The sequence below is a fragment of the Pleurodeles waltl genome, chromosome 6 (genome assembly GCF_031143425.1).
Source record: "Pleurodeles waltl isolate 20211129_DDA chromosome 6, aPleWal1.hap1.20221129, whole genome shotgun sequence".
Taxonomy (NCBI): domain Eukaryota; kingdom Metazoa; phylum Chordata; class Amphibia; order Caudata; family Salamandridae; genus Pleurodeles; species Pleurodeles waltl.
The window spans coordinates 31,975,303-31,990,043 of NC_090445.1; the positions used below are offsets into that span (position 1 = coordinate 31,975,303).

At 50.4% G+C, this 14,741-nt stretch overlaps 1 protein-coding gene across 1 annotated transcript in view; it reads left to right on the plus strand.

Moving 5' to 3' along the window:
* Positions 1–14,741, plus strand: part of GTF3C5 (general transcription factor IIIC subunit 5) — a 62,918-nt gene that overhangs the window by 41,970 nt on the left and 6,207 nt on the right. The window contains exon 7 of the mRNA XM_069237132.1: positions 2,806–2,892. Coding sequence (XP_069093233.1) covers positions 2,806–2,892 — 87 coding nt within the window. The remainder of the gene's footprint in view (positions 1–2,805; positions 2,893–14,741) is intronic.

Genomic DNA, 14,741 nt, shown 5'->3' on the forward strand with positions numbered 1-14,741 from the left:
ACCAATGGGTCTGTGCTGTGGTATGACTTTCACTTTTTGGGGATGTAATTTGTTAGACCTTTCAGCTCTTGCCGTATCCCCTGTCTTTTTGCTTCTGACCTCCAGTTTTTGATCCTGTGTTGAATTTCGTTTTTGCTAGATTTAGGATTCTGGGCACTTTACCACTGCTGACCAGTGCTAAAGTGCATGTGCTCTCTGTCTAAATGGTATTGGTGATTGGTTTATCCATGATTTCCATATTTGATTTACTAGTGAGTCCCTAGTATAGTGTACCATGTTTGCCCTGTAAATCAAATGCTACTAGTGGGCCTGCAGCACTGATTGTGCCACCCACATGCATAGCCCTGTGGACATCTCAGACCTGCCACTGTTGAGTCTGTGTGGGAAGTTTTAAACTGCCGTTTCGACCTGGCAAGTACGCCCATTAGCCAGGCCTAAACCTTCCCTTTTACTACATACAAGTCGCCCCTAAGGTAAGCCCAAGGCAGCCCCATGGGTAGGATGCAGTGTATTTCAAATTTAAAAGGTAGGGTATTTACTGGTGTGTTTTACATGTCCTGATAGTGAAACACTGCTAAATTAGTTTTTCACTACTGCAAGGACTCTCTCTCCCATAGGGTAACATAGGGATTGCCTTCAAATATCTTAAGTGTAATTTCACTGGGAGAAAATAGAGATGTGGAGTTTGGGGTCCCTGAATTCACATCTTAAAAACACATCCTTTGGTGCAGTTGGTTTTTGAATTGTAAGTTTAAAAATGGCACTTTTAGTAAGTGGGCTATTCGTCCTTGACCAGTCTGTGGCCCTGCCTGTCTGTGGAATACACACTTGGACAGTTGGGCTGTTTATGAATTCCCCCTAGACAGTGACACAGAGGGAGCTGAGGTGTGCCCCGCATGTCCTATTGGCCCATCACCAGGCTGATGGGTCTTTCTGAGCTAGAGTGGTGGGAGGAGCGGACAGTTGCTTCTGATTAGGGAAGTGCCTGTCCTTACACAAAGCAGTCTCTAACCCCCTGGAGTATGTCTAGGGCCAGGACAGGACAAGCAGGGTCTCGTGCACGACAAAGACTTTTCTTTGTAGTATGCCTACCTAAAGGCAGAGATGGGTATAGGTACTGGACCGCTGACCCCCAGAAAGTTAGAATTCTTCTGGACTCAGAACATTCTGCCAGGAAGAAGAGCTGAATGCTGTAGGAGGGGCTGCTACTCTGCCTGCTGCTTTTCTGTGCTGGCCTCCTGCTTCCTGCTTCTGTACTGGGAGTAAAAGGACTGGACTTTGCTTTCTTCATCCTGCTTCCAAAGGTTTCTCCAAGGGCTTGGACTAAGCTTGCCTCCTGTTAAGAAGTCTCAAGGACGTCCAATAGTCACCTTCAGTGTTTGGGCTCTTTTGCTGAGAGTCCTGACTTTCCAAGTGGTGCCAAATCCAGTCCCTGGGCCCTTGGAAGTGAGCTCTAGTGCAGCCCAGAAGAAATCAAGCTAATCAACTCCATAGTGGTTTTGGAACAGGCGCTGCTGCACGACTCCACGCCGCTGCCTGCACCGTAGCTGTGGGTGCAATGACTGCGCCCGATGCAGGCCCCCCGCTGCAGCACCTCCGAAGTCCCACTACATTGTGAGTCCCATGTACCGTTTTACTGACGCCCGTGACACGCAACTCCGCCGCACACCTGTGGCCCTGTGGGACACCACAAAGTCAGTGCCTCTCATCTTGACCTGCTGGACCCACAGGGTCGTAAGGAACTGACGCCTCGCCACCAATGCCGCATCGACTTCCTTGCACCAGTAAGGAACCGACACCTCACCTCTCCTACCGACTCCTCACATCCCCGGTAGCAGTAAAGAATAGATGCTGCACAGGCTCCCGCAACGCCTCACCTCCCCGACTCTTTGCAACGTCTTTGTTTCCTCATCGGTTTTCAAGGTACTGTACCTGTGGTCCGTGCAACTCCGTGACCGGCCTGCACTCCCTCGCGAGTGGGGTCTAACTGTTGGGAATGACTCTTTCAAGACGCTGTTATAGCCCCATTTAGAGCTATTGTGTTTCTAAGCACTATTCTTTGCTTCTATATGTTGTATTTTTGTCATTTGGTGTTGTTTTACTCTTATAAATATTGGCTATTTTTCTAAACTGGTGTGGAGTACTTTTGTGGTATTTTCACTGTGTTATTGTGTGTGTTTACAAATACTTTTCACATTGCCCTGAGATTAGCCTGACTGCTCGTGCCAAGCTACCAAGGGAGTTAGCAAGGGTTATCTTAGCTGTGTGGCTCCCTTACCCTGTCTAAAGTGAGGGTCCCTACTTGGACATGGTGAAAACCACTGCCAACTAGAGAGCCCATTTCTGACATAAATCTTGCTTAATTTTTAAGTAGGTGATATTAAGTTTCACTTTGGTGAAAGCACACATTGAAAATACAGACGATATATAAATAAATAAGCTGTAAATTGCTGATTGCAGCAAATATCGTTGCCTCCTGTTGTAAGGCTGTGTTTCTTTATGGATTCTGCTCTGTTTTTAGCTTTATTTGGGAGTAATTGCTTGATAGTGTGTTTAGTTGCATGCCAGCATTGTTTGTAGAGAAATTCTTTGGCAGGACACCTTTTGTGCTGTTTTTCCCCTGCTCTCCATTTGGGGGGCCTGAGCCGATGCAGTGATCCCATGGTCAGCAGATGGTAGATCAGTTTTCTTTCTCATCTGTTCTGCTACTTTTAATTTCCAAAATGCCATTATTTTCATTTTTTTTATTTGACATTCCCACATTTCTTTTCCAGTTAGTGAAGCATTTTCTTTTGTGCTCCCTAGGATACATGCCAAACGAAATGCCGGTAAAAGCCAAGCGCAGCACTTTCAACTACAGCTTTCCAGTCACTTTAAGTGCCAAAAAGCAAGGTAAGCAATGCGTATTGCGATGGGATGGTGGCTGCCCTTTGTAGGGAAAGCTGCTCCAAAAATGCTTGTTTTGTGCTTACAGGGTGGTTTGAGCTCAGATTTTTTTTACAAACTAAACAGTATGATTTACACTTGAGTCCGTGTGACCAAATTAACAAAAATCAGTTTCAACTAGTTGTCTTTCCTTGTAGGGTCAAACTTGTGCCCCTTCATTTTGCAGCCACTGTCAAGCTCCTAGTTCTGTACAGGCTGGAGTGTGGAAATGCCATATTAAAGGACCTGCCATTAAGCCCTCGTACCCCACACACATATCAAACTGCTGCCTATATAAATACTTTTATTTTTTTATTTTTCAATTCTTTATTGAAAAATGGAAATAGCATCTTATATAACAATATTGTGTAGCATAATGAGCTTCCTTCATTGGTACACCCAAACCATTAGCAATATCCATAAACCTCAGCAGAGAAATACAATGCCACAAATTGCAAAACCGTAACATGGTATTCGTGTACGTGTGCGGGACCCTAGGCATGTGCCAATCGGAGGAAAGGGAAATTACTGTAAGGTGTCAGGGCCGACCGCATGTAGAGGGGCAGGACGAGGAACAGCGCTACGATTTGTGTCTACAGAGAACCCAAGGGACCTCTGTTTTGCTGACCCGGTGAGGGACCCTTGCGGGTCTGGGGTCAGTGGTAGGTGGATATCACAGTGGGGTCACAACGGTGCAACGAAGGGGGTGGGTGTGGTAGAGGACAATATCTATCACTGAGAGCTCTTATCTTACTACGGGAAGAGAGGAAATGGTTATGGAGTGGATGAAGAGAGGAGAGGAATAGAGGACAAGATACCTGCAAGAAAAGAAAAGGGGGTGAGAAGAGGGTCAGGAGGTGTAAGAAAAAAGAAGAGAATAGGGAAAAGGGGGAGGGAGGAAAGGGAGAGAGATGCGAAGGAGAGAAGGAAGAAGAAGAAGAGGGATAAGGAAGGGGAGGAGGGAAAAGAGAAGAAAGGGCAGAGAAAGAGAAAAAGAAAAGAGAAGAAGAAAGATGGAGCGACTAGGGGGTAGAGGAGGGAGATTGTAAGGGGGGGATGAGGGGGCTGAACATCTGAGCATCTAGGGGTGGGGAGGGTATCACAGAGTGGCGCCACATGGGGCCCCGGAGTTTCCGAGGTGTGGGATGAGAGGGCACTCAGGTGGTAAGGGAGAGGACGATGAAGACTAGGTTGGGGAGGGGAATACGATCAACATTTCTGAGGAAAGGGGGCCATGTTTGCAGAAATACCTCTGTCCTATCTTGTAAGCTATTAATAATGCGTTCGTGGGCAGCTTTTTGGAACATTGCCGATAGACATTCGTCATGTGAGGGGGCCGTTGTTGCTCGCCAATGTTGGAGAATACACAGTTTAGCCGTAGCCAACGCAGTGTGCAGGAGGCGGATTGCGTTCGAGACAGGCGTTGGATTTCCCCGGTATCGTGCAAAAGGAGCAGAGTTTTGGGAAGAAAGGCAGGAGTGGCAAGACTTCTCGCAGCGTGTCCCCCACTGCTTCCCAGTATGATAGTATATTTGGACTGTCGCAGAGTACATGAAGTAGGTCGCAATGCGGGTGGGAGCAGCACCAGCAATTCTCATGGGTCAGTAGTCCTGCTGCTGTAAGTTTCTGGGGCATCCAGTACCATTTGTGCAGAGTTTTAAAAAGACAGAATTTGATTTGAGCCTCCCTAGCACCCCGTTCATGCTCTTCCAATAGGGCAGTCCAGTCTTCCATATCATATTCCACCTGTAATTGTGCCTGCCATTTGGCCTTGAAGGTGATTAGAAGGGGCAAGGAGAATAAATGCCGGCTCAGCAGGTTGCGCATACCTGACGTCACTCCCCGGAAGAAACCCCAGATTTCTAGATAATCAAGCACCAGGAATCGCTGCAATGTCCATGGGCGGTTCCCCATACGGCTATGAAGGCAGTGCGAGAGCTGCAAGTAACTGCAGGAATAGTGGCCAGTTAGGTCAAATTCGAACTGTAGCGCCGGGAATTGCTTCAGATTCCCATTATCTAGGAGTTGATGGATGTGTAAGAAACCCTTAGATTGCCAGTCCTCCCAGTCAGTCACTACACCTCCCCTCCCCCACCCCTCAGTTAGCAAACCGGTATTGCCCCAAAGTGGAGCATGGGTATGAATCCGAGGGTCCACTCCTAACAGGCGGTGAGCCCTGCGCCAGGAGTTCAACATGGCCTGCATCATTGGGTTAACAGGTCGGAACGGGGGAGCTCTGGTGCCGTAAAGCACAACTAGTCCTTGTGACATTTGTGACAGAGTGCATTCCGCCTCCACCCATAGTGGAGTGTCTGGTACACCCGGGAGCGTAAAGGCCAGTTGAGAAAGATGTAGAGCCAGTGCATAGTGTTCCACAGAAGGTAATCCCAGCTCACCGCATTCCCGGTGAGCAGTGAGTTTAGCTCTGGATAGCTGTGGTCTCATTGAACCCATACAAATGCGCATATACAACTATCCACCGTTCTGAGCATTGGCAGAGGTACTTGTAGTGGTAACATTCCAAGGACATGTGTGTCTCGTGGTGGAGTTACCGTGCGTACAGCCTGCACCCTCCCCCAAAGGGACAGCCCCAGATGGGACCATGGGCCAGATGTAGCAAGCCGTTTGCATGGCGCAAACTGCGTTTTTTGCTGTTTGCGCCATGCAAACGGCCGAACGTGATGCTCATTCTCAAATTGCGAGTCGGTACCGACTCGCAATTTGGGAATGCGACTCGCAAATAGGAAGGGGTGTTCCCTTCCTATTTGCGACTCGCATCGCAATTCAGAGTTGCTTTGTGACCGCGAATGTGGTCGCAAACCAACTCGCAGTTACCACCAGTGTCACACTGGTGGTAACTCATTCGCAAAAGGGAAGGGGGGAAGGGGTCCCCATGGGACCCCTTCCTCTTTGTGAATGTCGACAAAAATAATTTTTTAGAGCAGCCAGTGGTTTCGGTTTATTTTTCATTTTGCAACTCGTTTTCCTTTAAGGAAAACAGGCTGCAAAAAGGGGGAAAAAAAAACTGCTTTATTTATAAAGCAGTCACAGACATGGAGGTCTGCTGACTACAGCAGGCCACCATCCCTGTGAGTGCAGGGACTCGCTATGGGGTCGCAAAATGCGACCCACCTCATGAATATTGATGAGGTGGGTCTTTGCGACCCCATAGCGAGTCGCAGAAGGTGTCTGAGACACCATTCTGCATATGCTTTTGCGAGTCTGAAATTGCGAGTCGCACCGACTCGCAATTTCAGACTCGCAAAAGCATATCTTCCTACATCTGGCCCCATTTCTCTAAATCTTGTTTGGTGCGGGTGAGCAGTGGCTCCAGGTTATCCTGCACCATCTGATCCAGTACTCTATTAATATAAATCCCTAGGTATTTAAGGTGTGACTGTTTCCAGTGGATTGGGAAGCCCGCTAGAGCGGTGCACATGGTCACAAGGGACAGGGGTAGTGGTTCGCTTTTATCCCAATTGCTTTTATACCCTGATATCGCTTCAAATTACGCCAGAATAACTCTTAATGCTGGGAGGGAAATTGTAAGATCCGTGAGTGTGAGCAATATGTTGTCGGCTTATAAGTAGATCGGGCCTCGCCTCCTGGTATGGGTACGTCGTCAATGAATGGTGAGAGCTGCCAGAGGCTCAACTGCCAGGAGCAATAACAGCTGCAACAGTAGGCAGCCTTTCCGGGTTCCTTGTTTGACGGAGAACACGTCTGAAAGGAATCCCCCACAATTGACTTGTGCCGTGGGCGAGTCATATATCCAAAGGACTTTGTTAGTGAACCCATCACCCAGACTGAAGCGTTTCAGGGTCTCAAAGAGATACCATTCTATCCTATCGTAGGCTTTCTCAGCATCAAGGGAGAGAGCCAAGGCCTCATCCCTGTAGTCTCTGGTGGCCCAAAGTGCATGTGCTAGGGTGCGAAGATAGTTCCTAGAGGACCTCCCTTGTACAAATCCCACCTGGGTGTGGTGGCTAAGGGACGGTATAACCTTGAGGCGGGCCGCCAAGACTCCAGCCGATATCTTGACATCCCCGTTGAGAAGGAAAATAGGATGATAGCTGCCACACAGTAATGAATCCTTCCCTGGTTTCGGTAAAACCGCTATGGATGCCCTATTAGAAATAGGACTCAAGGAGCCTGTACGTTCTGCTCCCCGGTAGGCTTCATATAATGAGTCCACAGTTTCCTCTCCCGGGCGTTTATTGTATTCCGCCGGGAACCCGTCCTCCCCTGGGGCCTTATGGTAGGGGAGTTTGGATATGGCTAGTACTATCTCCTCCTTGCTGATCTCTTCCCCAGTAGTCCTCAGCCTGTCGCAGTGAGACTGGGTATATGGGCCTCCTCAAAAACTGCGGCGAGACTGTCATGGTGCGCCCCCGTTTTGGAGGTGTAGTGTCCCCGATAGAAGCCCCCAAGTGCACAAGCTATGTCCTGAGGGGGTGTGAGGATCGTACCGTCTACATCTCTTATGGCAAGAACGGCTAGTGCTGCTTCCTGCTGGCGTAGTTGGGCTGCTTGCAGCTGCCTGCCTTTGCTCGTTGCTCCTCTACCCTTCATCCTTTGCAGTACATATTCTACCTGGGAACTATATAGAGCAGTAGGTTCCATTTTTGCCTTTTCGAGGTGATAGCGCGTGGTAGGGGAGGGAGACACAGTGTAGTCGCGGGTACAGAGCGCTATAATTCCCTCCAGCGCTTGCTGACAGGAACGTCTCTGGGCATTAGCGAGGACATTATCCCTCATGAGATGTCCCTTTATTGTCGCCTTCACCGCAGCCAACAGAACCTGAGGGGAAGAGAACGAGCCCTTATTGACGGTCATGTAGGGTGCGTAGTTGGTCCTTGCCCCGCGTCGAGCAGTATCACAATGCATTCAGGTGCCATGGTTTACACCCCGGAGAGGCAAGGCCCAAGTCTAGTGCCAGGAAAACAGGGGTATGGTCGGATAATGCGGCCTCCGGTATCTGGGATTCCCTGACCAAGGGAACAATTTTGTGGGAAGTGAGGAAGTAGTCCCACCGAGACTGTGGACTGGTGATACAAAAGTGCACTCTTGATCGAGCGGATGCAAAAGACGCCAGTGGTCTATCAGCCCATGGTCCGATAGTCTGATAGTATGTCCCCCAACAATGCGCTGTCCACGTTATTGGCGACGGAAAGAAAAGCTAGGGCAAATCAGGACCAGGTGGGGGTGCCAAGAGTGAAGGTGGGGGTAGAGACAGTTGACAGTGGGGGTGGAGGTGAGGGGATGCGTCTTGGGGGTAAAGGTACTACAACTGAGCTCACGCATGAATAGCAGCACCATCAGCAAGGGAGGAACGATATGTGAAACGGTATAAACGTGTGGCGTACTGGCACTGGCTTAGGAGACAGATTCGCAGTAGATCCTAACTACATGTCAACAATAGGACTTTCCCTATGCTCCCACCTGGATCTGTGGGAGCGATACATTATGTCGATAGCCACAAGATCGAAGAGCCTGGAGGTTACGTGGTCCCATGTTTCTGTCAAGCTGCAGGGGATACTCTCCAGCAGGGCAGCTGGATGGTACTGAACGCCCTAAAGGGGCTGTGCGGGCGGTGAGTTGGCCTCAGGTCGGAGAGTCAAGTTTGGCGCGAGTTAGGATCAGGAAAGGGGTAACTATGGGAAAACGAGGGGGAGCGGTGGTGGGATGAGAGGTGAGTGATGCTGACAAGTAGAGGGGAAGGAATGGGGAGGGGGGACTGAGGAGAGAGAGAAAGGGGGGGGGGGGCTCATGTGGGTATCTATGTCTCGGCAGTAAGGGGATTTATGCCAGTCCAAGGAAACTGGGTGCTACCAAAGGTTCTCCCCGGGCTGTATAAATGCCCTTACAAATGCATACTAATAAAAAGTGTATGCAGATGATTAAATATAAACAAAAACTCAAGAATATAAGAGAGCTCCTTGTGATCCCCAGTTGGGCAGGTCACTGGGATAAATAGTCCAGCAGGAGCGAATGAGCTAATCAACACCACTCTTTACATGAGTACAAAACCCTGAACATATACGCATATAGCATACATGGGATATCAGTGCAGTAGACACCAGACCTGAGTCAAACAGAATGGTAGAGTCACTATGACTGCAATGAGCTGGCCCTAGGCAAGCCCAGAAACTGTGTAATTGACGCAGCAGTAACAACAATAGTAAGAGTAATAAAGCAGTGGAGAGGTATGCGCATGATACTCAGCGTTCCGCGAATGGACAGTCTGGTTGTTCACAAGTGGCCGTCAGATGATCCAGCGACCGCCCTCTAGGAAACATGCAAGTCAGTCAGCAGGAGGCGGACGCTTCAAAGGGGACCTTGATTTGTCTCTGTGCAATCCCTGAGTGAGGGCTGCCACCGCTTGAAGGGCAATATCCCTGCCATCTTCAGACCTCAGTGGGCGGTCAAAAATCCTGTCTCTTTTCAGCGTGGCGGAGTGAGTACGAAGGGCGCCAGGTTTGGTGTCCGTGTGCAGGGTAGAGCCACTTACCATTGAGAAACTTGCGGTTAGGTCCGTGGGTTCGAGGTCCATGGACAGGGCGAGGAGGCCGTACAGGAAGGTGCACAGTTCCGTAGCCTCAAAATGTCCCTGGATTTGCCATCCATCGTTATCCACATTTGGGCCAGCTCTAAGAGTCCAAATTTAATGTTCAGATTTCTCAGTCGCATTTCATTCGTTTCTTGTGAAAAGTCTGCTGCAACATGGATTTCATGGCCTTCGTGGTTGTATGGGCCAAGGGCTCTCGCGGCCATTAGAAGCTGGCGTACTTGTTCATGCCGGAGGAAGCACACTATGATAGGACAGGGTCTCCCAGTGTTGCTCTTGTGGAGGGGACCAGTTCTATGGGCTTGCTGAAATTCCAGTATGGGATAAAAAGTAAGGCCCGTGAGAGTAGGGATGAAGTCCTTAAGGAAGGCCATCATATCTGCACCCTCCTTGTGTTCCGGTAGTCCAAAAAAAGACATTATCCCTCCGGCTCCTGTCTTCTAGGTCCGTGAGTTTGTGTCGAAGAAATTGCAGTTCTGATTCACTGTACAGCAGACCCGCTATCCTGCCTTTGACGGCATTCACGCGGTGGTCCAGATCTGTGACTTTATCCTGGAGACCAGCTATGTCCAGATCAACTTGGAGGCTGCAGATAGGTCCGTGACCTTGGAGTCCATGGCTTCCAGACGACGGCCCACTGCGGCAATTTCCTGTAGGATGCGCTCCATTGCAGTGTCTGAGTGGGTGTCTACGGAGGCGTCTGTAGGGCTGGGGCCAGGAGGGACGGCAGATGAAGCCATGGGACGTGGTTGTGAGATAGCCTCAAGGAAGAGCAGTGAACATGTAGATTCAACTGTCATTTTGCCGGAGAACAGCTCCACAGTCCAAAGCCTAAGGCCCAGCGTCAGAGGGGCGGCTGTGTCATGATGGTCTTGGGGGCTAGACGAGCCCTCCGACCCTGCTCTGCCTGTAGGGCGCAGCTGTGTCACCTGTTGACACTTGCCTCACATCAAGAAGGTGGGCAGGGTGAGTCAACAGTACAGAGGGCCACACAATCGACAAAGGCATCATCAATAACCGTCACAGACCCTGGGTATGAGGATTGCGGGCCTGCAAGCCTATGACGACTTAGAATGGGTGGCGCAGATCGTCTGTCCGTTTGTTGCGCGCTACCCTGAATCAGATGGTATAGAGTTAGAGGTGCGTCCCGGCAAGACTCCCCTGGTCTCGCAAAGCCATATGTAGATCCCAGCATCCTGTACCAGGTCGTGGCTCCAGTCTCATTGAAGAAGAAGATGGAGGGTAATTAATTCCCGGTCAAGGCCAGGGGCAAGACTGTTTCAAATTAGGCTGGCAGAAGGAAAGGATGCAGCCCTCTACTGGCTCCGTGACTCCGCCGTCCACTAGCAAGCGGGGCCGTGGCTTGTTGTGGGCCATGAGGAGCCAGACTACTCCCAGCAGGCATCCGGGCGGGCAATCAAATCTCCCCCAGTAGCTCTGCAGTGCTCACAGTCTTTAATACACTGGCGAAGATGGCCAGTGGCTGTACTCTGTGCTGCTGGCCTAAGTGTAAGTCACTGTATGGCAATGTCCACACTGGGGTCCCTCAGCAACTTTTAAGGGCTCAGCACCATCTTTTGAGGGTGGGGGCGGTAAGGCACAGGAAACACCTGCCCACAGATGGGTCAGGATTCTGTCTGCCCTCTGATCACTTCCTCTGGTTTTTCATCAGTGAAATGTAGGTGGCCGCTAAGCCGGGGGCTCCAGGCGTGCTGTCCCCCTATAACGCAGGTCTAGATGTGGGCACCCGGCTCGAGGCATCTGTTGCGGCGTCAGCCCAGTCCTCCGGAGGGGAGTGAGAAGGATGAGGAGCACCCCGAGTTGTCCGCCGGCCATCAGTCCGCTCCCATGTGTCCTCGTTGGACGAGGACGGCGTCCGGCGGGTGGAGAGGAGGAATCGAGGGGAAGAAATCAGGCCCGCAGCTGCCCACAGCGCTGCGGGCCGGGCAACCCCTCCGGAAGGCGAGGTGTGCCCAGAAAAGGAGGGGCGTGGACCCCCAGCGATGTACCAGCCGCATGCGAGGCCGCTCTGTCGGGTCTCCACTATCGCGCGCGGCTGTGCTGCCAAAATCAAGCCCGCGGCTGCACTTAGTGCCGTGGGCTCCGCTGCCGCTCCCTGGGCCCCCCGAAGGCTCCCGCGGTCGCCCGGCGCCTGGCCCCTGTCCTCCATGGTAGGAGGGAGGTAAGGATGAGGCTTCCCCAGTGTCCCGTCCGCTCTGCCGCCGTCCCCGAGCACAGACAAGCACGTGGAGCTCGACAATCAGGCAGCCATTTTCCCCGTGGCCAGACCATGCCCCCATAACTACAATTTCTTAAAACCAGATCCTCTGGCAACCTCTGTTCTTTTTAATTTCCATTGGTTACCACTTTAAACTGTCGTATTTATGAATAAGGGCCTGGTTTAGAATTCGGTGAAGGGGTTACTCTGTCACAGCGCTGACGGATATTCCACCCGCCGAAATATAAATCCCATTATATCATATTGTTATATACTTCGGCAGATGGGATATTCGTCACCTTTGTGACAGAGGAACCTGTCTGCCGATATATAAATCGTGCCCAAAGTCTGTTCCACACGAAAACCAAACATTACCATTCATGGCCCTCTTGCAAATGAATCTGATGTTCCCCTGCTGCATCGCAACATGGACACAAGCTAGAGATGGACCAGAGCACAACACACGAAGAACGTCTTCATGCAGCAACTCACAGTTATGTCTTTGCAAAAGATACATACTTGACAACCTCCAACTCTGCAAACCTGTGCAGAGGTCAACTGTGTGCTATACAAATACTCATAAAACACCACATTGATGGCTTTCTTAAGGACACTCACTTAGAGACATCCTGTCTATCTGTGGCATCTGTCCGCTAAGCCACTGAGTTCCTGTCAATCTCGACTTGTTGGATACTATCTTCAGTGAATTTTGCTCACTTAACCAATAGTTAATCAAAAATCCTCATTTGATATTTAAACTTTTTCTGCGTATTTGTGAAGTTTCAGAGTTTGTGGAGCCTTTTTTGGATTTTTTTGCTTGTGTCATTATATTTGATCATTTGCGCTATTCTGTATCATCCCATGGTTTGATAGTGTCCTTTAAAAAAACGATGGAACTCTGCGGTTGCTCGCAGTTCCTAGCTGGGGAGCCGCAGCCTTTTCCACTGAGACACTCCTGCTAGCTAGGGAGCCGCTGCCTTTTCCACTGAGACACTCCTCCTAGCTAGGGAGCCGCTGCCTTTTCCACTGAGACACTCCTGCTAGCTGGGGGGCCACTGCCTTTTCCACTGAGACACTCCTGCTAGCTAGGGAGCCGCAGGTTTTCCACTGAGACACTCCTGCTAGCTAGGGAGCCGCTGCCTTTTCCACTGAGACACTCCTGCTAGCTAGGGAGCCGCTGCCTTTTCCACTGAGACACTCCTGCTAGCTAGGGAGCCGCTGCCTTTTCCACAGAGACACTCCTGCTAGCTGGGGGGCCACTGCCTTTTCCACTGAGACACTCCTGCTAGCTAGGGAGCCGCTGCCTTTTCCACTGAGACACTCCTGCTAGCTGGGGAGCCGCTGCCTTTTCCACTGAGACACTCCTGCTAGCTGGGGGGCTGCTGCCTTTTCCACTGAGACACTCCTGCTAGCTAGGGAGCCGCAGCCTTTTCCACTGAGACACTCCTGCTAGCTAGGGAGCCGCTGCCTTTTCCACTGAGACACTCCTGCTAGCTAGGGAGCCGCTGCCTTTTCCACTGAGACACTCCTGCTAGCTGGGGAGCCGCTGCCTTTTCCACTGAGACACTCCTGCTAGCTAGGGAGCCGCTGCCTTTTCCACTCTCCTAGGACACGCTCTACCTGGCTGGGGAGCTACACTTTTTTCCCTCTCCTACCAGTAAGACGCGCTATTCGCTAACTGGGGTGCTGCAGTCTTTTCCACTCTCCTATCACTGATGCACACACTCCCTCGATGGGCGCCATAGGCTTTTCTGCTCTCCTTCCACTGAGACATGCTTTCCCTAGCCAGGGAACAGCAGTCTTTTCCCCTCTCCTTCCACTGAGGCACACTCTCTCTAGCTAGCGAGCAGCCCACATTGGGCAGCAGGTTGTCAAGTGTGGTCTCCCACACCATCAAGTTCTGTCCCTTGGGCAACCCTGATGTTATTTACAGAAGTGCCTATCCCTCGCTTGAAGTTCAGAGGGGTGAAGATGGACAGATGATGGTCCTTGAACCCTTTAGCAACACTGAGGAACTTGTTGTAAGCCTCGTTCTCTGCCCCAGCTTGGCTAATGCGTGCTTAATAAACCTAAAGTTCATATACTCGCCCAGCATTCATTACTCCCACACTCTGGTCTTATGTGCACCTTTATCTTAGCTGCACTTTGGCACAAGCCTGCACTTTCTTGCCATTTCACCTTCTCATGTTGCTTTGATAATCTTGCATAAAGTGATGCATGTTAGTGCTTTGCCATCCAAGAGCACTTGTTGATACCATCGTAAGGGTTCAGGGATCCTGACCTCATTGTGTAGGTCTAGTTTCAAAATAGAGGCTGCATTTTAAACCCTGACGATCATGCTATTGTGTCTTTCTAAAATATTTTCCATCTCCTTTCACTCTTTGGATTGTCATTGTCCAAACTACATCGATGTTATTTATTTTTTCAAATGTACCAAGCCTGTATCATTTACTGCTGCGTCTACCAACATCATATATCGTGTCCTCTTTATTGTAGGCCTGGAGGGTACTTTAACCTTGTGTTCTCTTGCTTATCTCAGATGCTTTTTACGCCATTTTTCTTTCTGCATGGTATGTTACTCTGTCACGTGTGAAGTATGCTTCTGATGGCAGAGTACATTGTTCCTTGTGTAGGCTGCCTGCATCTGGCTTTGAGTGGGATGGTACAGAGTGCATGCCCCAGCTGTGTGTGTAGTGTGCATGTAGAATGGTGTCTGTGAAATGCACACGTGCACAGCTACTGGAAAGTTTCCAGCATACATGTGATCTGATATGTGTTTAAAGAGACCAGAATTGCCAGGCCTGTCAAGTCTGTTTTCGTGCCTACTGCTGCCACTCCTGTTTTTTTTTTGTCTTGTGCTCCCAACCACATGAAGGTGCCCTGGGAGCAGTGTGTGAGGTTGCATGAGACATCCTGGGGCATCAGAATCAGGCTCAGAGTGCAGGGATCCTGAACTCCGGGCTCCTGAACTCTGGTGTGACAGGTGGTAGCAGCAGACGGGGAGAAACCCACCGAGCCTGCATACACAGC